At 38.8% G+C, this 25,561-nt stretch overlaps 3 protein-coding genes across 22 annotated transcripts in view; 2 read left to right on the top strand and 1 right to left on the bottom strand.

Annotated features, from left to right (window-relative positions):
• The first annotated feature begins 383 nt into the window (after positions 1-383).
• On the top strand, positions 384-9,068 carry LOC100120879 (serine/threonine-protein phosphatase PP1-beta catalytic subunit). Of its 4 annotated transcripts, none has more exons than XM_031931261.2 (7): positions 442-749; positions 1,985-2,077; positions 3,571-4,058; positions 4,133-4,231; positions 4,549-4,788; positions 5,239-5,399; positions 5,735-9,068. In XM_031931261.2, the coding sequence occupies exons 1-6, from the start codon at positions 698-700 to the stop codon at positions 5,347-5,349; spliced, it is 1,083 nt and encodes a 360-aa protein (XP_031787121.1). In that variant the 5' UTR covers positions 442-697; the 3' UTR covers positions 5,350-5,399; positions 5,735-9,068. The 4 variants fall into 4 exon arrangements, with proteins under 4 accessions (XP_001604472.1, XP_031787121.1, XP_016841180.1 ...); XM_016985691.2 differs by having other exon boundaries at positions 443-749; positions 5,729-9,068; XM_001604422.6 differs by lacking the exon at positions 1,985-2,077 and having other exon boundaries at positions 384-749; positions 5,729-8,790.
• Positions 9,069-9,215: 147 nt separating this feature from the next.
• On the bottom strand, positions 9,216-24,822 carry LOC100120906. 13 transcript variants are annotated; one of them, XR_004345051.1, is made up of 9 exons: positions 24,475-24,721; positions 19,243-19,376; positions 18,874-19,030; positions 17,752-17,840; positions 12,775-12,915; positions 12,452-12,709; positions 11,716-11,814; positions 10,969-11,062; positions 9,231-9,565 (listed from the first exon to the last, which is right to left on the bottom strand). XR_004345051.1 is itself a non-coding variant. In XM_008208801.4 (8 exons), exons 2-7 carry the CDS (start codon positions 19,340-19,342, stop codon positions 10,977-10,979), a joined length of 831 nt encoding a protein of 276 aa, XP_008207023.1. In that variant the 5' UTR covers positions 19,343-19,376; positions 24,475-24,822; the 3' UTR covers positions 9,216-9,565; positions 10,969-10,976. The 13 variants fall into 13 exon arrangements, 8 of the variants coding, with proteins under 8 accessions (XP_008207023.1, XP_032456703.1, XP_032456704.1 ...); XR_004345052.1 differs by lacking the exon at positions 24,475-24,721 and adding an exon at positions 22,985-23,334; XR_512275.4 differs by lacking the exon at positions 10,969-11,062 and having other exon boundaries at positions 9,216-9,565.
• LOC103316203 (putative RNA-binding protein EEED8.10) overlaps positions 18,008-25,561 on the top strand; it is a 43,333-nt gene continuing 35,779 nt past the window's right edge. For 2 of the 5 annotated variants that reach the window (XM_008208798.3, XM_008208800.4), the window contains exons 1-2: positions 18,207-18,520; positions 18,603-18,770. The gene's annotated coding sequence lies outside the window, so the exon portion shown is untranslated. Of the gene's footprint in view, positions 18,161-18,206; positions 18,525-18,602; positions 18,771-25,561 lie in introns of those variants that run through there. The other 3 variants (XM_016985687.2, XM_016985688.3, XM_016985686.2) reach the window with 3 other exon arrangements.

The raw sequence follows: 25,561 nt of genomic DNA, 5'->3' as shown, positions 1-25,561 counted from the left end.
CTTCGGTATATAAGTATAGCGGAGATAAAAAAAGATTCTCAATTCGAATGTAGGCGGATTCGACCGATCAATAAAAAATTGACTGGCGCGCGTCGAATATATTAACCACCTGTTAGAATCAGTAGTATAATGGTATACATAGTCAGTCGGACGTAAAAAAAAATATAAAAATTTTTCGAATACACCGAAATTTCTCTCCATATTCCGAAATGAAAAAAGAAACCATCGCAGCTCAGCGGTGCAATCACGAGTTTCATCGTCGAGGGGAAACCTCAGGTGCTAGCGTTAGTATATGTATACAATATACCTGTATATATGCAGAACGTCGTGCGTCTACTTATAGGTATACCCATATCACACCTACTCCACAATCCACAAACATCGAACCTGCGCAGAGAGCCTCGCGGTGGCGGCTGAGCCGCGCAGGCGGTCTATCCGCGGAAAAAAGTCAGTAGTAGGCAGAGAGACGTCTGTCTCTCCGCGAGTAAAGCGAGCCTTGCAGAGCATAGGCGACTGCTGGCCAGTAGTGCGCGCGACACGTAGCTGCATAGTGTGTGTCGTATACGCGCGTGTGCGGAAGAGAGAAGGAGAGTTGCAGAAAGAGAGAGACCTGGTGGCGGCCGCGGATCATCTCTCAAGGAGACGAGCTGTGCGTGGGACGTTTGGAGGCGAGTAGCTGTTCCGAGCACCAGGAAACATGGCGGACGTCGAGCTGAACATCGACAACCTGATACAGAGGCTGCTCGAAGGTACGTCTCGAGAGGCGTTTCCCAAACGTCAGAGGGAAGGGAAGGGGAGAACCTTCGCCGAGGCCTCGAAAATGTAGCGCCGACCTTTTTACGCTGCGGTTCGATTATTTTCTGGTGTTCCGCGAACGTGACACGATGCGTGCTCCGCATAGACTCTTGTCTGTTTCGCTTCGATACGTGAAGACTTCGCGTGTAGAAACGAAAAAGGAGAATTTGCTGAGATACAAAAGGGCTGCACACTTTGCGCGATGGCTCGAATTCGAAGAGAGCGAGCGTAGAAGGGCTTCGTCTCCTCGCGCGCTTTTTTTATCGCGCACTGTCTGGTGATCTCCTTTTTTTCCGACACCGCGAGCGCACGTATAATTTCGTGCATGTACTCGATTACGCTAAACGCGTTATATCTATAGAGATGGATAGAATACAGGTATATACACACTGTTGATGCGTTGTTTGGGTGCAGTCTCTCTATATTTATTTACGTCGTTCACTGCGACACAATAGCTCACTTCTTTTACATCACGAGTCTTTTATCGACGTGCAATGCGTTGTAAAAGAGTCGCGAGGTGCCAAAGCGGCGGCGGCGGCGGCGACGGTTCAGCAGAGAAAGAGAGAGAGAGAGAGAGAGAGAGAGAGAGAGAGAGAGAGAGAGAGAGAGAGAGAGATGTTACTTACATTTAACGTCGAGTATGCGGATCAATATTGAGCGCATACATACAGCCGCAACACTGTTTTGTTTCCTTTATTAAAGAGTTTTACACAATGATTAGAGCTTGAGCTTTTTTCGTCTCGCGACGGCCTCTAATGTACTGCGATGCTTCTTGAGTGTCTGGGGTCTGGAGTTTAATTTCTTTTATTTCTATCGCAAAGCAGGGTCCGATGAACAAGCAAATTTTTCAGACTGAGAGGTCGAGTGTCAGAGTTGTCATGAATGTCAATAAGGAGACTTGCACTTGTCACAGAAAAGTTTGCTTGTTGCTTCGAAATTTATTGTACAAAGTATGACAATGGATCCTTGCTGGACAATGAAGCTCTCCTCAAAAACCTCTATCCTCACTGCAAACAAAAGATAATTTGCATAGTCAATGCTGTAAACAGATGCAAACCCTCACTCCTTGATCATGACATTTCGTTTTATCTTTATTTGATGATTTCTTTCATGAGGAACAAAAAACAACAATGTTTCTGTTTTGCTCTTTTTCTCATGTCACTTGTTGCGGGATGTTAATGCGGTAAAGCATACCAGAACCAGAAAGAAAACCAAAACCAGGTTCAGGTACAGACTCAGAAGAAAGCCAAGCTTAAAGATATTTTTTCTTCAGACTTTGTTGGTACGCAAAAAATTAAGGAAACTGCCTCCAACACACACGTAGCCCTTTATTTAGTTGCGCTATATATCATTCTGCCTCATATCATTCTGTTATTTCTTCTGCATGCACCAAGACTTTGTTTCCAATTGGTTAATTTGTCAATTAAAGAGGCTTCCAGCATAAACTACAATGATTGTTCCTTGAGCACCGAGACAGTAATTTACATCTTCATGTCTGCATCACCTTATATATATATATATATATATATATATATATTCATACATTCATACTTTGTACCTGTATTTTTAGCAAAGTTCAAAGAGAAATATACAGGAAAATTGCCAAGAAATATGCTGCTTTTAATGTCTCATTAATTTTTAAATAGATACTAATATTTATAACAGATCATAATAAACTTTTTGTATTGATGTATACATCACTTTTGACTACATGCCTCGTTTTTCTTGGATGGAGATCAAATTTATTTGTTATTAAATCTATTTTAACGTGTTGCTACTTTAAGTACTTTTATGCAATCACAGTGATAAAATATTTGTATGTACTCTATTCCATCTTGCAATGATTTAAATAAAATTGAATTTCCTGATATTTTTCACTGTATGTATCTCTTGAACAGAGTACTTTTGGCTGTGGACAATAAACTTGTTGGAATTGGTTGATTCAATCATCAGTAACTTAATGCTATCCAGTCATGCTGTAGTAATGTATAAATTGTCTTTAATAAAAACTTTAATAAAGAAAATGAAGGATTAAATTGTAGCGTAAAAATCGCAAGTTAAAGTACCAAAGCTCTTTTTTCCAAAAATATTTATCTGCTATTGGATCAGCCTTGGTGGTGTTGGTTTTTCCAATAGCCATCATGATAGCAGTTCAAGCGCATAGCAAAGTCTTTTATGGTTACTAGTAAACTATAAATAACCGATGGTATCTGCTAACAAAGAATCGTGTGCATTCTTGCACTTTGCTAAAAGTGCATTTATCATACAATTTATTCATTGTAATAGAGCTCATCTGTAAAAGTTGTATTTTTTTTCAAAGTCATGATATTCCATCCCCAAAAAATCAATACTCCTCCTATCATAATATCCTTAAACAGTAACTCGTAGACTGCCTTTCCTATTGTCCCAAAGGTAAAGTAAATAGAGAACAGATATTTTTTTATAAAACTGAGTTTTTAGTTTTCAAAAGCATTCTTTAACTATTTGTCATAACTCTAGATATGATTCTATTACCTTACAATTTTGCTTCTTCTGAATATTATGAACGGTGTGCTTGTAATTGTCATAAAATAATGCAAACATGAAAAGATAAGATAAAAATGTATGTAAACTTTGAATTCTCCTCGATGTGATACGAATAAGTGGAGCATATCTAATGTCTGTTCTCTGAGGTAAAAAATTTGTGTATCAATTGATTATAGAAGTATCTGGTCTATGTAAAAATCAACAAAGAATTTGGCTATTATGTCTTTAACAATTATTTTTTTTGTACAGTGCGAGGATGTCGACCAGGCAAGTCTGTTATTATGACAGAGGCTGAAGTAAGAGGCCTCTGCCTAAAGTCACGAGAAATCTTCCTCCAACAACCAATACTTTTGGAACTTGAGGCACCCCTGAAGATTTGTGGAGACATTCATGGCCAATACACTGACTTACTGCGGCTCTTTGAGTACGGCGGCTTTCCACCTGAAGCAAATTACCTATTCCTAGGTGACTACGTTGACAGAGGCAAACAGTCGCTGGAGACAATATGTTTATTACTTGCATACAAGATTAAGTACCCAGAAAACTTTTTCTTATTGAGAGGAAATCACGAATGTGCAAGCATAAACAGGATATATGGTTTTTATGATGAGTGCAAGCGCAGGTATAACATCAAATTATGGAAAACTTTCACAGACTGTTTCAATTGCTTACCAATTGCTGCTATCATAGACGAGAAAATATTCTGTTGTCATGGTGGACTTAGTCCTGATCTGCAGGTAAATATACGAAATGCTAATTATTTTCACGAGGTATTTCAATCACGACTAATGCTCGTAATACTTTTAAACAGGGCATGGAACAGATTAGACGAATCATGCGCCCGACAGACGTACCCGACACTGGTCTCCTCTGCGACTTGCTGTGGTCGGATCCAGATAAGGATGTTCAGGTAAAATATAATTTTTGAAAAAAAACGATTCTCATCCGATTACTATCAGAGTATCTCTTCTAGAGTAATGCTGCTTAAATAAATAATTGATAATTCTCTCGGTAATTTATGTTTCCTTATCCAACATTAACGTTCTATTTCGGTGGATTACATTTTTCATTCAGTATTAAAACGTGCTTTCCCTCCGAATTCTTAATTAGACAACCTTGCAGAAGCACCACCTAAAAATAAGTTCGGGCTAATTTGACGAAATAAAACATCGCCAACCAAATCATTAAACAGTCATGTTCATTAACGACATCGTGTATCTTTTGCAGGGCTGGGGTGAGAACGATAGAGGGGTGTCCTTCACGTTCGGACCGGACGTGGTGTCAAAGTTCCTGAACCGTCACGACATGGACCTGATCTGCCGAGCGCACCAGGTCGTCGAGGACGGCTACGAATTCTTCGCAAAACGACAGCTCGTCACCCTCTTCTCCGCGCCCAACTACTGTGGCGAATTCGACAATGCCGGCGGCATGATGAGCGTTGACGAAACCCTCATGTGCAGCTTCCAGGTGACAAATCCTCTTGGATTGTTGCGCAGCAGTGGTAGAGACGCGTGCTCTCTGCGTACACGCGCGTATGGTTAATAATAGACGGCACGAATCTCGCGATTTCTAAAAATACGCGGAAGTGGCAACATTGGCGATTCGAACTCGCGAAAATCAGTGGAAAGGGGTCTTCCACGCTTCCGAGCGTGGGAGTTCGCGCTTTATTTTTTAGCGTATGTGAATGAACTTAAGACTGAATAAAAGATTACTTGTACAACATTTTTTATTCATAAAGTTGGTCTAGAAAATAATCATTATATCGACGTTGAAGTTATATTTAGATCTGGTTCATATATAGATAACTTACGTAATGTCATTGTGAAACAGTTAAGGAATGATTTTACGTTCAATTTTCTTCGTTTTTTCGAACCTGAAAAGGTGACGTCAAATAATTCGAATTTTAATGATTTGTAGATTTTGAAACCGTCAGAAAAGAAGGCCAAGTATCAGTACGGTGGAATGAACGCCGGCCAAACAGGCAGCCGACCATCAACTCCACAAAGAAATCCAGCGAAGAAAAAATGACCACCCACAGCTGAGCCTGCATAGCCACAAACACTGGCGTTCTAAAACAGGTGAGCTTGAACTTGTGCTTGACCTATTTTTAATTTATTGATTTTCACCAGCTCAGGAAAAATATACATTCTCCCCTCGTGGAAATGGAAGCTTTTGTAATATTTTTTCTGCTGATTAACGTTATTATCCAGTTTATTAATAGGTTAACTTATTAGATTCATAAACATAATTTCTAAGGAAATATTTTAAAATATAATCTTTGTTTTTACCTGACGTTTCTATCTAGAAATTTCTCTAGTTTTCAATTTTTTAAGGATAGATTTTCATAGCCCTCTGATAATAAGAAAATTAACATCAGTATATGAAATAGTAATTATATTTTTTTCAGTTACAGGACGTCGCAACCAAACTCTAAATACCGATTCGTCAAGTTTAAAGTATGAAAAATCTACCCCTTCCTTAATTGCATATTTTTCATTAAGCGAAAATGTGGGCAAAATCTCGCCTTCCTATTTGTCAAAACAATTACTTAAGCGAATTATAGACGCATGATTTATTCATAAAGTAGATCTTCCTTCACAAAGTTAACCTCAAACGAAATCTTTTTTAATATTATTTTCATTCGATTATTTATTGCATATTATTATAATTAGCATTAATGCTCTTGTATGCAGGTAAATTAATTATGATTTAACGATGGAAAAGCCATACTTATACACTCATATACACACAAATACACAAATATAATGCATTCATATGTACACAGACATACACATATGTAAATTTATTTTTTTTTTTTATAACTATTACCAGGAAATGGGTAATATTGTGAGGTAACCCAGTATTTAATAGCATTGATTATTTTAAATACAATTTAATGTCTTGCTGATTTAAGACTTCAAAAGTCGAGTAATCAATCGCGCATTAGCAAATATTTTTTTGTATTTTCCCTTTATAAGTTCAAAACAATGATAAAAGGGCAAAATCAAATGATAACTTGAAAAGATGCTTCTTTTCTCTATTAAATTGATTGAAAAAGTATATATTTGTAAAAAAATGAAATTTTATAAATTAATAAAAATATTGCGTTGATGCTTTTCATTAACAAAATTCTTCAGAACAGTAATTTCTATTTGGTGAACCAGAAATGATATCGCCTTCTGCATTATACACGATAACGATTATATATGTGTGATAGCTGCATTGATGATTTTTAGGCATTAATCACAAGGCACACAAACATACTTTGCTGATTAAGTTCATTGAATCAAGTGAACGTGAATTATCTGTGGTGAGACTCGAGTAGAAAAAGGGGAGTCCATAGACGAGTTTGTAAATTCTACAGTTTATCTTTCGTACACTACGAAATTGCATTATTGATCTAAAGAGGATTTAAAGTTGTATAAGAATCATTTTAAGCATGTAAATTTGCTTTCACCAACTATAGTTTTCAGACAAAGTCAGAGAAATACTCTACGACAAGCTAGATTTTATACAAATTTAAAAATGTGTAGATCATTGACTATAGACACCCCTGTAATGAGATGGCAAGCAGGTAGACGAATAGGATAACCAACTGCATTGTTATGCGTCAGGGAACGTGAGCATCGAATCGTTAATAATTGATTAGCTTCTCTGTAATCTATACCCTTCTAAGCAATAGTAGTAATTTGCACGACGCAAGTCTTCCTCTCTAGTATATCTAATTATACTAACAGCTGAAAACTCCTTGATACTCTACTGCATTTATTTTGTAACATCGATGTATATGTTGGTTTTTACATTGCAGCAATGAATACATAGTAAATGTTTTGTATGACTAGATTGCATATTTTTAATTTTTTATAATTAAAAATAATTGTATAAGACAATTGAGAAACAGGATACTCATTTTAAAATTTTGAGACTTACATAGCTCGCTGAAAAGTATACAAGGACGTTTACTGCATACGATTCAATCTTTGTAAATGGCTATATTAAATAACACATATAAGCTACACTATGTCGCTCATTAAAAAGACTATTCAGTACGATCTAACTTCTGGATATGACATTTGTTGTGTGCCTTGTTCACTGATGCGACCGTCTGTCAACTCCTATTCGATTTAATACCGCAAAAAACTAAGAAACTAAACAATCGAACAGAAATGCAGGGAAACAGGAGATGATATAATAAGGAATCAGTATTTTTTTAAGTACGCAATCTGTACGGTTTTGATTGCCTCATATGCCTTTTTTAGCTTACACACCGTTATATGTTGTTCGATGGGTAGTGGAAATATAGTTTTTTAGCGATGGATTTTCTAGATAGATTTTCTGATAATCAAGGAGAGTTGCAAGTTTATTCGAAGATAATATCATAGTCGAGGTGATTTTGCAGTCGGCTTGTGTGTCATGCGAGAGAAATAGAAAAATAATGAAGATGAAAAAATGATAAAATGATTTGTCAGACCACAAAAATCTTTGCATTTGTAGCATCTTTGTTGAAATTATGACGATTTTATATTTTTATGAGAAGACGAGCTCAATTTATATTGCGTTTTGTCAATGGTAAATTTATATATATACACACACAGACACACGTAGACACTTGTGGGAGCTGCGCTGACTTAGAATCTAGAAAAAAAATCTAGAGGATTCATTGTATTTTTTTACATGGGCACTGTTACTATGATGATTTTTCTCAAGTGTCTAAAGGTTGATTATTTTACTTTTTTGATTGAAATTTTATTTTGTAAGCTTTGTTGTGAGAAAATGTAACTGTTGTATTTTTTTTATACAATAAGTCGTGACGTTAAGCCAAGAAATCTCAATGTTGCTTCAAAGCACAGATCTTTATTTTAATTTATATATTTCATTAGTTGTATAATGATTTGCGTCAAATTTTACTTATAAGTGGCCTTATTAAATTGTATATTTATATTCATAAGTTTAAATTATACAGAGCCTTTATTTTCTTTTATGTGACAGGCAATAAGCGAGTAATGAATTTTTGGACACGATACACAAAAATTGGTTTCTAAGAAATAAATAACGTTTATTGTTTTGCACGTCAAAAAAACCTAGTTTATTTTTCGAGATTCTAAGATATGATGTCCTAGAAAAGCGATCCCACCTAAGAGAAGAGAATGAAATCGACATAAAATAATAAGAAAATTAACACGAGAACTAGAGTGAGAGAAAGAGTGTGTGAGAGAGGAGAGCGAAACTCGCCCTCACAACTCGATCAAGAAAAACAATTTTGTGTCGCGAAACAAAATAAATGATAAATGAAATAATAATAAGTAAATTAAAGAAAAAAAATGAAAATGTAAACTTATCTCGCGCGATGTGAAGTAGCGCGAGGTTATATTTGTAAATGATGCGCTTACTGCGATTCGACCAAACGGTGAAAACTATGATATTATATCTTTGTCCCGACTCTCATGTAGTTCTTAGGCTCGAGGAGTGTTTAGCGAGAGTCGACTAAAAGAAAACGAAATAAACGACGATACACTGTGAAAAATTTAAAAAGAAATCATGTAAAACAATGTAACTGTAGATCACGTTCGAGTGCAGCTTTCGTTCCGTGTATTATTGTAGATGTAGTTGATAAATGGAAAAGAAAAGTGATTGCGCGAGCGCGACGTTCGAATCCCAGCAGCCGCATCATGTAAAATCGACGGTAAACATCCTGAAGATATACATCTTTGAGATAAAATTTAATAAACGTGCATATTGTTGTACAATCTTGAGTTATTTTCATTCCGTACTCTAAACGCATGATTCTTATCTCCTGATTTTTTCCGCCAGTTTCATCTCGCTTATACGAGAAAATATTTACAGAAGGAAGCAGGGTTGGAACAAGTTTCGGGATAAGAATAAAAGTCGCTTGGTTTAAAATTTTTTTCTTTTGTTTTATTATTTTTTTTCAAATAGCAATGATGTGCGCACAGTATTTACATGACGATATAATGTTAATAAATAAAATTCCGTGGGCGAAACTGTACTGTGAGGAAAAGAGTATGCGCGTAGTCGACATTTTCATACGTAATAATGGGTTTTAGAGGATGCCTTTTTTTTTGTGTAAATACATCTTTTGTTTTTTGGCAAATTCTGTACTTCCGTGTTTTCCTGCCTTTTTGAAATGATGATAACTTGTCAATTGATTATTTAATGTGTTTTTGTGTATTCGTTTTCACGTGATTCCAATGCAGGGCGACGCAGAATCCCTAGTAGACATGAGCTGAAAAAGAGAATCAAGACTTTAGTTGACGAAGTCGACTCGCAGGCTTGTAGACAAGGGGACAGAACTGGCGTTTCTTTTTTACAACCTTCGAAAATCTCTGACATTCTCGTGTAAAATTTTGCTTAGTGTACACATCGTTTGTTCATTCTCGTTCAACTTGTCGTTATTGAGCAAGCAATTCGTGCATCATTAGTACAACATTGAACATTGGTAATTTCAACGACGACAAGTGTACAAAATAAACAAACGCGAGAGTCGTCATGCCTGTTTGGGTAACATAAATAAAACCTCGAGATGTATTGTCTGTTAATTCAAGTGACCGCAGCAGTGAGTCGTATCGAAACGCCAGTATTACACAAAGTATTAAACAAAAGGTCAAAATCTTCTATTCTAGATAACATTTATATCATGTGTAAATTTTCAAACGTCGATCGAAAAAAATCGATAAGTGGGTCCTGGGGCTGTTTCTCGTTTTTTCATTCTTTTCGTCACAAACGTGCCAAACCACAAGTGCGGTGAGATAGAGTTTCCAAGTAATTAATCAGTATAAGTGTGATACAGATAAGAGTCATACGGTGCTTTATCTTTTTTTTATTGGTTCGTTTTTAATGGGAAGGAGTTTATGTTGTTGATGATGATGATCGAGTGAATCGTGCGAGTGTCGCAGTCCAAAACGAAAAATCAGCGACTGCTCCTAAAAATCTTCAAAAATGGCTGCGAAAAATCGAGAGAACAACGTAGTTCTGAAAAAAGTTTGTCCGTTAATGCGAAAATATCCCGCATATGTATATGGAGGATCGCACAGTTGGAAGTAAAAACGGATGAGGCTGTGAACATCGTAAATTCACATACAGCTTTTCTATAAACTACAAGATCTATATCTGATATCTGAACAAAAATAACCATCGAGTAAAACATTAATAATTTACATTTAAATCACTATTATGCACATTTATTCAAAAAATATTCGATAGTGATAAACTACTAGACATCTAGAATTAATTACCCCATATACAGAGAACATTTATCCAAAAATCAAAATCAGCAACAATAAAGTGTACCTTTGCCTTTAACATAAATACTGCCGTGCTTCTGCAGATGTGCTTTAACGAGATCATACAGGCCTAAATCAATGGGAACTGAGGAGAGAAAAAAAAAATTCAAAAATTATACTCAAAGGTTTTCCAACTGTCCTCGCCAAAAAAATATCATCTCTGTTGTAGCTTGTCGTTGTTGGTATATAATATATATCATTATTAGACACATATGGAGGTTGTGGGCACACATATAGAGGCGATAAGGGGGTGGAGTTTGAGGGAAATTCGAATCCGAAAGCACAGATATATAACAAAAAAAAAAAAAAAAAATGAACACAATTCATGAGATTGATCTCCGCTCACTTTAGTCTTCAATGAGCCGCCTTTGGATGATTGTACCATGGCTTGCTAAAGTGATAGACTGGAACGGGCTGCGAATAATAGTAATAAGCTTGCCCTGGAAAAAAGTCATGAGGGTCGCGGTTTTACACATCGTCTTATATGCCTCAGCTTCAGAGTGAGATGTCGAAGCTATAGTCCAAGTGCGAACGAAGCCACTACTTATCTTTTCTGCTCTACTTTAAATGCGATTATATACACGACGCGTAAATATCGCGGCGCACTTTGACTATGCTTCGCGTGATGCGCATTATATTTATACAGATATCCATTCCTTCGTTATACCAACTTCTTTCTATATCTATATACACGCGATGATCCACACATGTATAATGCATGTGAGACACGTTGTGACGGGGAAAAATGTGTGCGCACGATGTATTATAGGCGTGAAAAAATAGTCAAAAATTCAGCATAAAAAAAAAACGGACAGTAGTAGGAAAAAAAACACGTCCAGCCAGAGTGAAAAAATAGTTCTATTCTACGTGATCGTCTACACGCGTAATAAAAAATAGCAAAAAACGACACATTGAAAAAATCCAAGTGTGAAAAAAATCATGCTGACATATAAAAAAAAAAATAAATAAATCTCATCGTGTTTTCTATAGAAGCGTGCGACACAGTAGGCGACAACAACTAATAACTGCTCGAGCTGCGTCTCCGCAAAAAAATGCACATCAGCGTGTACGTGTCGTCGAAAAAAATGCTCACGTAAAAATTGCCATCATCTCTTATTCTTTTTTTTTTCTCAAAAAACAAACGCTTTCTCTCTGACGCCTCGAGAGACTTAGTCTTTCCACTCATCCCGGTCTGAAAAAAGAGGAAGTTCGATGATCCGACAGTCTGGATGGATCTGAAATTTCTGACTCTAAAACTACCAGCTAAACGACGTCTAATAAAAAAAAAATTCTCTGCTACGTCAAGATTATATATACACGTGAAATTTATATGCTTATGAACTAAAGCCCTAGAAATAAACGACACTTGGTTATATTATCTCAGAGCTTGCGTCAAAGCTCTGATCGATACACAGCCGAGAGAGAGAATTTGGAAAATTAAAAAAAGAACACAGAGCCTACGTAACCGCGGCAACCCGGAAAAGTCTCTATGTACCCTTGGAGTGGACGAGTGACTTCGATCGATCGCCGCCGCTCTAATGCGTAGGTGAAGGTTGATCGAGTCTGTGCACACACGTGTGAGCTTGTCCGACACATACTCTCGTCTCGGGCTGAATCGATTCGCGGCTGTTTCGCAGAGCTGCGCCGCCGGGGAAAATCCAATTTCGCGTTGTTTTCCCTACCGCATAAGCCGCGGCTGCGGAGGTGCTTCCACGAGCTTTTCTAAGCCGATTTCGAAAATTCTCTTTCTCGACCTTATTATATATTATTACTTTTTACTCGTTCGCATATGATATAAAAAAAAAAAAAAAAAAAAAAATCACTCGTACCGAACGGCCTGAGCGGGTGTCTGCTCCAGAGGTAGTTGCGCTTGATGGGGCTGAGGTAGCTGTCCCGGAGGAAGAAGGGTGTGCTGTGCTGGGCGTAAGCCGGGATGTAGGGCGCGTAGCTCGGGTACCACCAGGGGTCCCTTGAGAAAGCGCTGATCGGCGCGTAAGGCGACGGCTCCAACATGTCGAGAAGGGGTCGGGCCTTGCTTCTCAGCAGAGACGACGGGAATCGCGGCAGGATGTCGTCCAAGAGGTTGCCTGCACAAATTGTTTCGTGAAAAATCGGTATCGCACTGTAGAGACGAGGTATTATTTTAACTCACCGTGGATATCAAAGAGCGGCTTCGTCGAGAGAGGGCTCGTATGGCGAGCCAGGAGCGGAGACTTGCTTGGATACATTTTGTCGATGTCAGCCAGACGGTTGAGATGGTCGTTCCATGCCTTGTCTGCGTCGAAGGGCTTTGCTGCGGTCATAGATTTAATCGTCGTTACTGATTTTTCGCTCGAGGTTATCGATTGCGCTTATAGGAGGTGAATTAATGAGCGTGAGTGGTGATTATATTATCGCTATATTTCTTTTTTATCATCGTCGCATTTTATATTCGAATTATTATCCATGGAAATTAGTGAGCGTGCCACGAAAGTGGTGAATTGTGGTATCTTCGTCGCTGTGCGCATCACATATAATTAAACTGCTTTGAAATAAAAATAAAAATTCGCTTGTCTTTCAGTAGACGGTTTCGCCATTGGTTTAATGTAAAAAGCGACATAGAAATTCTCGATTATTATATACGTATACGCATATTGTATGGTTAAAGTTTGTATCAAATTACCCATGAGAAAAGGTGCTACAAAAATCCAATTCGGTGTTAAACATTACAGAGAGAAAGTAAAAGTAAATGTCACAGACTTTTGGCATGGGTATAATATCATACGAATTATACCGCATAGACATCGTGTTTCATCGATTTCGCACTATAGAGAAAAATAAAAACGTCTAGTTGTAAACAATCATCGTCTTACAAAAAAGTGGGTAAGTCTCTTAATTGAAAAATTCGGTTAATTACAGTATTTAAAGTGCAAAGACGGTCAACATGCTGGTGAAGCTACATATATATATATATATGTTAGACAAAAAGAGAAGGTATATTAAGCTTATATAGAGGATGAATTAGTTACCAACATCATCGTCTCGAGCATTAAAAAACCAAGTAAATACATTATTTATTCTCGAACACGAAAAAACTCAAAAATCACCGAAACGAAAAACAAAGAGTCATCGCAGTCGATGACCCTCCAAAAAAGATATAAAATCGAACAAAAATACACTCAATAATAGAGACTCGGATGTGTGCATACGTGTGTTGTATAGAGAAAAGCGCATACTAACCTTGGTTATGCCAAAAAAATTATCGTATATTCCGAAGCAAAAATCCGAGCGAAAAAATTTGCGTACAATACGTGTGAGTAGTTTGAGTAAACATTTTTTTTTTTTTCTATACTCATTGCCTGCAGTCGTCTCCCGCCAAAATCGTGATCCGACGTTCGATGAGCTCTTTTTTCGTTAGACAAGTGCGAGATTTGGACGAGAAAAGACGGGACCAAACATAACTCTTTTCTTTTCTTTTTTATATCAGTCACAGTTTGATGCACCAGAGAGATAGATAGTCGTTGCCAACGATTTTCACATCAGTGTCTTGAGGTCTTTTGACGGGCGACAGATTTTTTAATTATTATTATTTTGGAAAAGAAGGTTACACTGAAATTTATACAAATTATATTTGGTCGAGAACTGAGGTCTTATCATATCTTTACAATAGGGACACAGAGTAGGGACGATCAAGTGGTACAGGGGGTATTAAAGAAAAACAAACATGCCATCTCCTGAAAAAGTCAGAAATTCTCGAAAGAAAATCAAAAATTAATTAGCGCAATCCAGCTGTACATTCTTGAGTATATCGAGAAATCTGCTCAAAATTCGGTTAGTATTGAGATGCGATGGTATACTCGTGCGCTTATTTAAAAAAAAAAAAAAAACTTGTGAAAAGCCGAAGAAAAATTGAAGCGTGCTATGCGAAGAGAGAAATTAATCTGAGAGAGCTTTCGATTTTTCCGCGGCGTTATATTAGTAAGTGATTTGCATATAGTGAGAGGCTTTGTATATTTCTGTACAGAAGATATAGCTATATACTTGTCAATATAATCGTCAACGTGATTGATTACAATTACATATTTTTATCATAATATCATTGAAAAATTTTAATCGTGTTTGCTCTGTACTTTGGATTCCTCATCCACCACAATTCGCGGTTGCTCCTGGGTGTTATATTATATATATATATATATATATATATATATATATATATATATATATAATTCGAGTTACGGATGATATCGAACGTATTGAAAAAGATAAAAATTTCGTCGACCAGCCCAACGGCGCCTACGTCGAAAAACCGAAAGCACTACTACACGTGTGATACATAAGAGTATGAAAAGTGATATATATCATTAAACGTTCGAACGAATAAAACGCGTTCAAATTTCTAGCTTTTTCAAGTTTGGTGGCCATGTTCCACATTCACATTTTCCATCGTACAACCATCCTTTAATAATAGCTGCATGTGTGTTTATACTTATTTTCATATTTATAGTATTCTAAATCGCTAATCACTGCTTATTAACGTTTGACATTCGTTCCATTGCTTAATTCTCTCACACAAAAATCAATTCTGCCGAAAAACAGCCGTCAAACAATCAAATAATAAAAAAAAAGGGACCAAAAGCAAAAAAAAAAAAAAGTCTTCTCAGGTCTCTTCGGTCGTCAGCGTCAGCTCTTCCAAGAAGCTCGTCGAACACGACGCAGAGTCTCTCGCTCTCGATCAGTTTAGCGAACGAATGTTTAAGCATTGCGAGAGCAATATATAGATATAGATATATCGCACGATACAGGCTATCGTATCTCGTCTATTTTAAGCCGCCGTTGCCACCAGCACTGCAAGATTCAACCAGGTTTTTGTTTTTCATAGAGAACAGCTTCGTGTCGCTTTGTTTCATTGATGAGCGGATGCGGATAGACAGTACAATAGAGATGGACATACACGAGAGCCGGACACGACGAGACACACAGAGCAGAGGACGTTAGTTGGGGCCGTATATACAAAAGAATCGTCGTATTGTCACGGTATACAAAGTGCAAAGTTTTAAACATTCCGAGGCAAGTTTCTTACTCTCGAGAGACTCAAATATAGGAGAAAAGATCGCGCGGAGAAAAAAAAAATCGAAGATATAGGTATATTATCAGTAGTTAGCCCGACTGCGAATAATATAGCAGCGCAAGACCGTCGGCCCGACCAACATCCTCTCATTGCGGACCCACTTGCGCGAGATCTGCTGCCTTCTGAGGTCGCTCAGGCTAGCGAGGCGCTCGATTAGTGTCCAGTGAGAGGGTAGGGTGCCTGGAAATACAAAAATCAAGAGAAGACCACAATGGGTGCATGCGACGAAAGAGCGTCGATGTCTCTTTTTTGTTTTTTGTTTTTTTTTTTTTTTTCTCAAGAGCGACTGAGATGATCAGTGGTATAAGAAGAAAAAAAAAATTCGAATGTGCGATCCTGTCTCGATGCGCGGCTGCTGATGATGCGATGACGATGCGAGGTATCAATTAAGAGACTTGAGAGGTGTGGCTTTGAAGATTTTGAATTCAATCTTTTTAAATAATAATAGTTAAAGAGAAAATTGTATAGTAAATAAAAAAATATAAAACTAAAAATAAATGAAAAAAATGTGTTTATTTTAACTTTCATATAGCTCACTTTATTTTTCATTCGAAGCTTGTCAGCTAAAAAGGATAGTTCTCGATTATATAGTTTCCTCGTCGGCGTTCCTTTTTTTTTTTTTTTTTTTTCATGTTACATAGAATTCAAATATCGTTCTTATTTATATTATAGATGAGCGACACATGTATGTGATCATGTGCATTCATGTATAATCCTTTCGTGCTTATCTATAGATGTATCATATAACGTGCAGTCAATTGAAGTTAAAACAAGGGCGACTTGGTGTACACATATGATAGTATGGGGAACAAGTTCGTAATTAGTGACGGTTTTTTACACAGGTCGACGTGCACAAGGTGATATCAGCAACGACTCCGATTTTCGAATATTTTCGATAATTTTTTTGCGCCTCGGAGCCGGTACTATATCGTCGTCTCGTCGCGAGCAAAGAACGAGCTCGTCGTTTACACAATTTTATACACGTCTGCTCGTTATTTTACTCACAACGCGAACGATATTTCAGTCACTACTTACGTACATGAATCGATCCCCTCGTTTCGATTTGCTCTGAATATTATATAAGATATGCATACGAAAAAAATCGGCGTCTTCGGCTTCCGATAGCGACAGCTTCGCGTTTTATGCATTTTTTTTTTCTCATAACGAAACTAGTGTTAGACTCTGCGAATATATAACCGTTGAATAAACGTAAATCTTTTTTTTTTTTTTTATTTTTCCCGCTCCGGCGATCGAAAGCCGAAGACGCTCGTCGAGGTTACACAAATGAAAACTTAACGTCTATAAGTAGATGCATTTCTTTTTATCGTTTTGAAATCGGCGATGTTCTCTTTACTCTTTATCTATCTATATATGCATAAGATGAGCGTCGATTTTCGGACTGGACTGGTTACATTCACTCATGCGGGATGTCGTGTCGCAAAACTCGTCGAAGTACTTATTTTCGCGGAGAAAAAAAAACACACACACAAAGATATATGCGATGACACGTGTTGTATAAATATATCTCATATGCCGTTCGACGCCCGTCAGCCGTAAGCTATACGCTCAAACTGTATATGTATGATGAAATCGAATCGAACATATGCGATTTAACGTAATTATAGAGTAATATATATCGTAGTAAATAATAATCGTAATTAAAATTATAATAGTAATAATATATATAAGTATTAAGTAGTAATAATAAAAGTAATAATTAATAAATTATCCATAAACTTTGTTCTAGTCGTCGTGATTTGTATTCGGCGCTCGATATATTTTCGCGGGAATCTCGAAATATATATATATATATATAGCTATATTGCGATATCCGTGTCTTATACGAACGTTCGCTCGCGATTCGCACTCGTCGCGTTTAAAAAAAAGAAGAAGATAATTGAACATTTATATATCAGCGTCGATATAGATAGATATATATATCTCTCTCTCTCGAACGACATTTTTTGCTTTTGGTTATTCGTCGAGGGGATGATGTGATGCTTTTGCTTTAGAAGTACGTACCGGGGACGAAGCGCTCGACGGGTTTGTACTGATGGGGGTACAGCTGCCTCGGCGAGTATCCGTAGATTTCGCGGTGCACTGGCAAGTACCTGAAAAAGACACAGAGACGAGCGGATTATTGCTCGAGTTCGTTGTTGGGGATTTTGATTTTTGAATTTCCCGCCACGCAACGGTTGCTCTATTATCCCGCGCGCGCCACTATCGCGACTTCCGGTGGGCACAAAGACTCGAAGTTTTAAGTTTCGACCGGCTCGGCTAGAGCGACTGTGGATCTGTCAGTTGGGCTGACGCTTTGTTGTTGATTGCGTTGGAAGTATTGTTTTATTTAACTGTAATGGAGTTGTGAAGTGTAAGTTTGCAAAGGACTGACTCGGTGCAGTGCTAAACTTGGAAAAAACCGTTGACGGAGGTTAGTATGCGGTGGAGACAAGAGATCGCGATGTCAATATTCGTTTGACGTTTGTGTTTTTTTTTTGAGACGCGATTACTGCAAATCTTGTTCGTTTTCATAAATTTCCTAGTCCATTGCCTGATACACGTGCGTTTATGCATCATCGAGGCGTAAAGTTTGATGTGATGTTCGATGGTTCGATCGACGCGAGTAAAACCGTTATCGCGATTCTCGGAATTCGATGGCTACGTTTGTACCTAATGTGTGCGTTTAGAGATGAAGGGATGACGTTACACCGCGTCTGAAAAGTTGTTTGTGTCAGAGATTTTGATGATTTTTGGAATTTAATGATAGTTACGTTTTCACATACAGACAAAAGTTGGTGATGAAACGCGACGAGCTTACTCTGCTAGTATACGTTTTTTTCTGACCTCAACTTTGACATGTTATTATTTTTTAGATTTTAGGATAACTGCATAATATGTTCACAAACAATTGGTTGTGAGTGTAACCCTTTTACTCGCCCTTTGATAATCAAGGACTTTATGTAAATATACCAGAGAATTAACGATAGAAGCTTCATACTTTTGAAGGAAATTATACTTTTACATTGATAGCTACAGTTTTGGTAAGTAAATATTAATATTTATTGGTAATTATTTTCAATGCCCTGATTGTGTTGCTTATTTTGTATTAATTAAGCCCTCATAATTTGTGAAATCAAATTTTACCTGTATCCGGGTGTGTTGATGCGGTCAGCAGCATGAATTGGGTCATCGTAGATGGACTTTCCAAAAGGATTCCACGAGGAATGTAGCTCTGGGTAGTCAGAGCGGAAAATGCCGCGAGGTCTGTGAGTGTGCTCGGGTGCTCTCATGTCGTCAGTGCCTAATAACAAATCAGAAGCAATTTCCTAAGCCAGTCGACACCCTTGTTTTGATTTTTATACTAAGTAGGAAAAATGTGATGGTGAAAATCATGTGATTATAATTTGGATCAATGCAATATTAACAAAATCATCATCATAGTTCAAAGTTACGTTACAAGTTATAAAATTTGAACATGCAATGACTAATTCAATTCATAAACTTTTAAATTACCTTTTAGAGCACGTACGTAGCTCTGCCAGAACTTTGCCTTTTTTGTAATCGGTTCGTTACGCCCGATCATTTCGAGATTGCTTCTGAATCGTGCGTCCATCTTGCCGCTCTACGAAACTGCTACTGTTCGTTCGCTGAAATCAAAATAAAATTCAAAAGTTAGTTATTCGGTCGCCTCTTCGGGATTTTGCTTATTTATCATTGGAACTGTTCGCAAATGTTTTTCTGCCCCTCGAAGAACTCGTGACTTGTCTGACTGAATCCTGCGATAACCACTTGGCAGACCAGCGCACCCGTACCGTAACTTCCGTCTAAAATTCGGATCGGTGATACGAAAATAGCAAAATATCTCTATCGAAATTAAAGAAAACTCGACTCGCCAAAGCTCGTAAAGTATCTCGGTTTCTCGGAAGACGACGAAAGGCGTATTTCCACGCAAAGCTTGTGCTTAAGCTGTCCACGTATACACCACCGCAATCATAACAGCTGTAGAGTCGACGTCCCGACGTAATCGCTAATAATAATTCAGCTTTTTCCTAGTTTCTACCTTTTCATGATAAAATTACTAAAAACTGCAGCAACTTTCAAGCTAACTGCAGATGCCTTATCTATATACGATACATATAAGCATATAAACGATTTTAAATCAGCTGATCGCATCTCGCACCCGTAACCAGCAGGCCCTCGTTATTCCACAGATACGGACATACGTCTGATCTCATAACTCACGTCGCTTGATCCATTGAGCGCCAGATCGTCGCCGCCAAGATCTGGACTGGCGTATAGTGTTTATACCGGCGCTGGATCGACGCCAGACACACTCGCGCGAAATGGGCCGCGCGCGCGTTTTACGTTCTTGCATAATTCTTGGACGACCCGTTTACGAGCGACGCACGTGTCGCTTATGACAGTATGCGCGCGACGAGTTTTCACCTGCGCGCGAGCTCTTGATAATTAGTTTGTCTTGGGCTGGTAAGGCCGTCTCGCGTTCTGGATATATATTCTTGGAAAAAGCCGACGCGTCGACGAATTTTCGTGTCTAATGTGCGATTGAGTTGTTTTTCGGTGGTTGTGTACTGCTAGTATAGGCGACACGTGCTGGAATTTTAGCGCGAGAACAAAAATAAAAGGGGAGCGATTTTTAGATCTGAGTCAAGCTTCGATCATAAAGTTCTTATAAATTCGAACGAGTTGGAGACTGTCTGGGCAGGTTTCCAATTTTTTTTTTTCTGGCAATAATTCTTTTAGAGTCTGTAAAGGCGATTGTTTGATGTTTGCATTGCTTTTAAGCGAATTGCGATATTTGAATATATTATTAATTTTACTTTTGCCTCCGTCACCCGTGCGAGAATTCAAAGCTGCGAAATGTTTTGCGTACGTGGCGCAAGAAAAAGCGTCAGACGAGAGGACGGTTTATATTTAGAGGGCTGCCCGGGCCCGTCACCGTTTTGAGGTGGAAAAACAGGTGGACAAACCGAGCTCCTGCGCTCGCACGACTTTGACCGATTTTTCCAACGAGAGCTGATGAGCTTGAAATGTTTCACAACGATCAAGTATGCGTTAAGCAATGACAGACTTTTAGCGGTAATTTTTTGTTGTCTTTTAATCTATAAAGCTTTTGAGTATGTGGCTGGCGTCGATCCTGAGTAAACAGAGGTTGATGAATCCTGCGGTGTCACTCCCTACCTCAGCCCGATTACCCCAGTGTAAATACATATATTTAAAAAAAATGCGTCGGTAAGGAAGAAAATCGAAATCGATCGGCCCCCTACGAAACTCGAAGCAAAATTATAAAACACAGCACTCGTTTACCCAAGCAGCCGTTGCATAACCGACTTCAACCTCGATTCCAACTTCGCAAAATATTTACTCGGCAATCCCGGAAACAGCCTCGCTCGAAAGACCCCCCTTACGCAAAAAAGCAAATCCAATCCGCGAGAGCCCACCTACAGTCTCTCGCTGCAAGGCAGCTCGCGTTTATTTTTAAAATCGAACCAACGGCTCGCAGCCACGCATACTCGGGCCTTTGAATCATCGCATGAGGCACATCGAGTTGAATGGTCGTGAAAATCGCGCACGCGAATTCCCGAGCGCCGAAACGAGAAGCCCCCCGGCACGTCGTAGCTGCCAAAAGGTGTCTGCGTGTCTCTTGGGACTGCGTACTCTATTAAACGACTGTCTTTCTCCCTCTCTCTCTATGTCCTCATTTTTAATTGGGTCACTGTCGTCGCTTGAAATTTTCCGCGCGCCTCGAAAATGTTTCATAATTTCCTCACTTGAATTCGCAGATTTTTTTTTAATATAGTTCTACTTCACTGTACTACACCGTTGGAGAGCTGTTTTGCATTCAACGCAATGTTCACTTTTATTAATTTTGTTAATTTTTGTTAATTTCCAAAAAATTTTCGTTAGTTCGAAAGCGCGTATCAGTTTTCACTGCCGTCTCCGATTTAGTGCGCAGCGATCTTCGTCGAGCGAATTTAACCCGGCCGATCACGTATCGCTGAATAAATCTCCGTTATATTGTTAGACATTCATAAGGAAAACACGCATATATTAGGCGACGTCTGGAGTAAGAGACAGCGAGGGTATAAAGCGTTTATTATTAGAGGACTCGAAAAACACTCGAGAAAGTGAGAGTTATGGGTTCAATGAAAATTCTGCCACTGCTTTTTTTCAGACGCCTCAAGGTGGAACGTAGTGGGCGAGAAGCAGACGCGCGAGATGCTCCGTTCGGCGCCTGTAATCTAGATGATTCCTAAGAATAGGTACCGCGTAACCGTCCGAAATCATCCAGGGCAGCGGTCCAAAAAAATTAAAGCTCTGCTCGTAGGTGGTTCGTTTATCGATTTATTGAGACTGTTGCTTTTAGTCTTGGTTACTCAATCTCTTGTTATACTATCTGTTATAAGGGAAATTCAACGAAATAATTTGTTTATCATTTCAATAACGACCAGAATTTCAAAATATAGAACATTCGTCTTTAATTAAGTGTGCTATGAGCGTTTGAATCCTCAGTCAGATGAAATATTTGTATTGGCAACACAGTAGCTCAACAAATGCACTGCTCCATTACTCAGAACCCTAGACATTTGGCCGTATGTCTCTTTCAAGTCCGAGAGACCCGTATGCGCGAGAAAACAAATTCGTCCTGATGTGAGTATCCTCGTCGGATTGGATTTATTAATAGCCATTGTTAAATGAAATTCGGAATGAAAGTCGAGAGCGAGCTTCAAAGAGTGGAATTAATCGACGAGTGATATTTCGTCCCGGCTATTTCGGCAGGAATGTGCCGACAACGCGAAAGCTCGAGCTTTACGAGCCGCGGCTTGGTCGAGACGGCGAATTGCGAAATTTTTTCCGAGAACGAATAGTTGGAGAGTTTTCGAGGTCGCGGGAATTCTCGCTTGATTACTTTGCTATTCTTTATCGCGTTTTATCTTCAATTTAAATTTCGCGGCGAGAACCCACTGTAAAATCGAGCGTTTTAATTCGATCCATTTTCTAGCTGCTTGTGCTTTCATTGAGCTATTGACACACGAGTCGCATGGTTTACTCTAAATTTTTCGAGCCAAAAACATCGAAACTTTATCCGACTTCAAAGGCAACTTCGTGGAAGTATTTTTAAACCGATGCTTTATAGAAGTTTACTTTAATCAAATCAAAGTATTTACGAGACTCAATTTTAAAATTACAACCAGCAAATCCTGTCGAAAAAATCAAGAGGAATCTCGAAGCTCACCAAAGTGTCCGGGCGGTCGAGCTTCTCTCCTGCGTCCCACTAAAAAGTCCCTCTTGCGTCGAAGGGACAGAAACGATGAGAGCACGATGAGGCACAAAAGAGCTTGCGAACGGACAAAAGGCGGGCTACTGTCGCGCGAGCTCGCGCGCGAGATTCTATCTGTTCGGAGCTGTAACGGACAGCGCGCGACGGTCAGATTTTCTTCTGGCTATTTTCGGCTTCTGCTGCCTCGGACGCGCAAGAGTTTGCCGGAATACGGCCGCGTAGCGCTGGCTGTGCGACTCTGTTGCGTAATGGCCCCACGCGTAGTACACACCCCGGATAAGTCGATGCCAATTATTATAAACAAACTCCCGCCTGATTGGTGCACGCGCGGGCGAGGGAGAACTAGCTGGGTTTGGGGAGACCGTGTTGTATATATTTTTGCTCTTAATTTGTTTGTATTCTTTTTATTCGACTTCGCTTGGCGTTCGTTGGAATTACGAAATGTTGGGTGTAATTTTGTTGGCAAACCCCGCATTCGGATGTTATCAAGTAATGAGATTTTGCTGTTGATCTAGATAATTTACGGAGGAAGAGTTTGATGCATTCTTTGTTAAATTGCTTTAGACAGGTGTTAGCTATATTTAAAAGTCGACCTTCAAAGACTGGAATTCGTGTGTTTTAGCACGAGTAGAATTTATTTTAGCTTATTGAAGTCAAATTTTGAGAACATTTACAAGATAAATTACTGTAACTAATAAACAAAATGGTTAATCAATTGCATCAATAAATAACCACTTGTCAGTAGGTTATCCAAATGTAAACAAAAATCATAATTAATCTTCTAAAAATAATCTTGGAAGTCGGTAAAATAATTGTTGTTAGAAAGCAATAAACACATCGATGGGTTATTAGGTTAGTCTTTATTTGTATAAAAAAATTATTCACAATTTTGTTAGTAATAAAATCGTGTGAAACGCATATGCTTCACACAATTTGAAAATTTCCTCTCTCACTATCGTGCTGCAGGCGTTTAAGAAGTGACAAAGAGGAGTAAAGGAGAATGCGAAAAGTAGAGCTTGTCTTGAGACCAAAAGTCTAATACGTTTCTTTCTCGTCAACAAAAGCTCCTGTCTATCGTTCTCTTAGCTTGCAGCTGCCTGTGGTCGCCTGTCTCCACGGTCTGACCACTCCCCGGTACTTTCTACTCGTTGCCGTTTAGCTGCCGCACTTCAGTCGATATCACACACTGTTTTTCTTTCTTTATCCTTTCTGTACTTAGTACCGCAAATTCGCGCACACGTGGCTTGCTCAATTTACCGATCGCACACCTGCGTCTGTACGATCTTCCTCCGTAGCTTCTGATCTATACTCAAACAAGTCACTTTTCTTTCCCAAAAAAGTCCTTTTCCCCTGTTCCTCGAATCTTACGTTCCAATGATAAATAAATGTCGATGTATGTAATAATACTGCAGAATATGTCCGGAAAGCCTCTTTGAGATTTTTACCTAAGTGTTCGGTTGACCGTTCGGCTGACCGTTCGGTTCGAGGATTGGAGCTTAGACTGAGCTTCGGGCGCCAAAAATGCGAATTAGTATAGGAGTCCGGGGGCCGGGAGCACTACGACGCCTGCGCCCTCTTGCGGTGGACCTAACCTAAGCGACCAACGCTACCCGAGACATTTATGGCAACCCCCGCTACCAGCCTCTTCTCTCGTTCGGTTCTCCGTCGCAGCAAAGCTCGACGCTGTTCTGTTCTTCTTTTTTCGCGCGCGAGGAAGGAGGAAAGAAAGAACGGAGAGAGAGAGAGAGAGAGAGAGAGAGAGAGAGAGAGAGAGCGACGGCGACGACGATGCGTGCGTGGGCTCAGAAGGTCACACACTCGGTCTTAACTTAACTTTCGCTGTCTTTCTCTTCTCTTTCTCTCGGGCTGGGCTCTGGGCTAGAGCTGTGCTGGCCTTTAGGGGAAGGAAAAAAGTGGAAAGACGAAGGTCGAGTGCGACGATATCTTTGGAACGCCTTGGAACTGATGATCGCGATCCAGATGATTTGTAGTCTGCGACGAAGGAGAGCTTTTTTTGTTTTCAATGAGACTCGTTTACATATCACGTAGAAAACTAAACCATATCCATTTCTGTTGCATTAAATACAAAACTTTGCAAAGCTTTGCAAGACTTTGTGAAATATGGCAATGAGCAAGTTTTTCTCAGCCGATTACTTAGAAAACCAACTGTTCTGAAGACACTAATGATGTGCTGTAATCACTAATGAATTATACAATACAGTGTTCATGCCAAATCTTCGTTAAATGTGACAGACGTTGAAAAACCTGACATTACTCTTGTTGAGCAACAAGTTTTGCAGCTTATTCTGTTGTATTATTCGTTTCATAATACAATAATGATATTTACCAGAAAAATTGGCTTCAATCAACAAAACCGCTTTATGTTACCACTTTACAGCTTTGCTCTCCCTGAGAAGCAGTGAAAACGCCATAAAATATAAAAATAGTGAGCTAATAAGCACCCGCAAAGTGATTAAAATGCTCAACTTTATTTTGAAAATTGACACCGGTGCGATGCGACCTTTAGGGATA

The sequence above is a fragment of the Nasonia vitripennis genome, chromosome 5 (genome assembly GCF_009193385.2).
Source record: "Nasonia vitripennis strain AsymCx chromosome 5, Nvit_psr_1.1, whole genome shotgun sequence".
Taxonomy (NCBI): domain Eukaryota; kingdom Metazoa; phylum Arthropoda; class Insecta; order Hymenoptera; family Pteromalidae; genus Nasonia; species Nasonia vitripennis.
The sequence above is the reverse complement of the archived record's forward strand: the minus strand, read 5'-3'. Positions and strand labels throughout refer to the sequence as shown.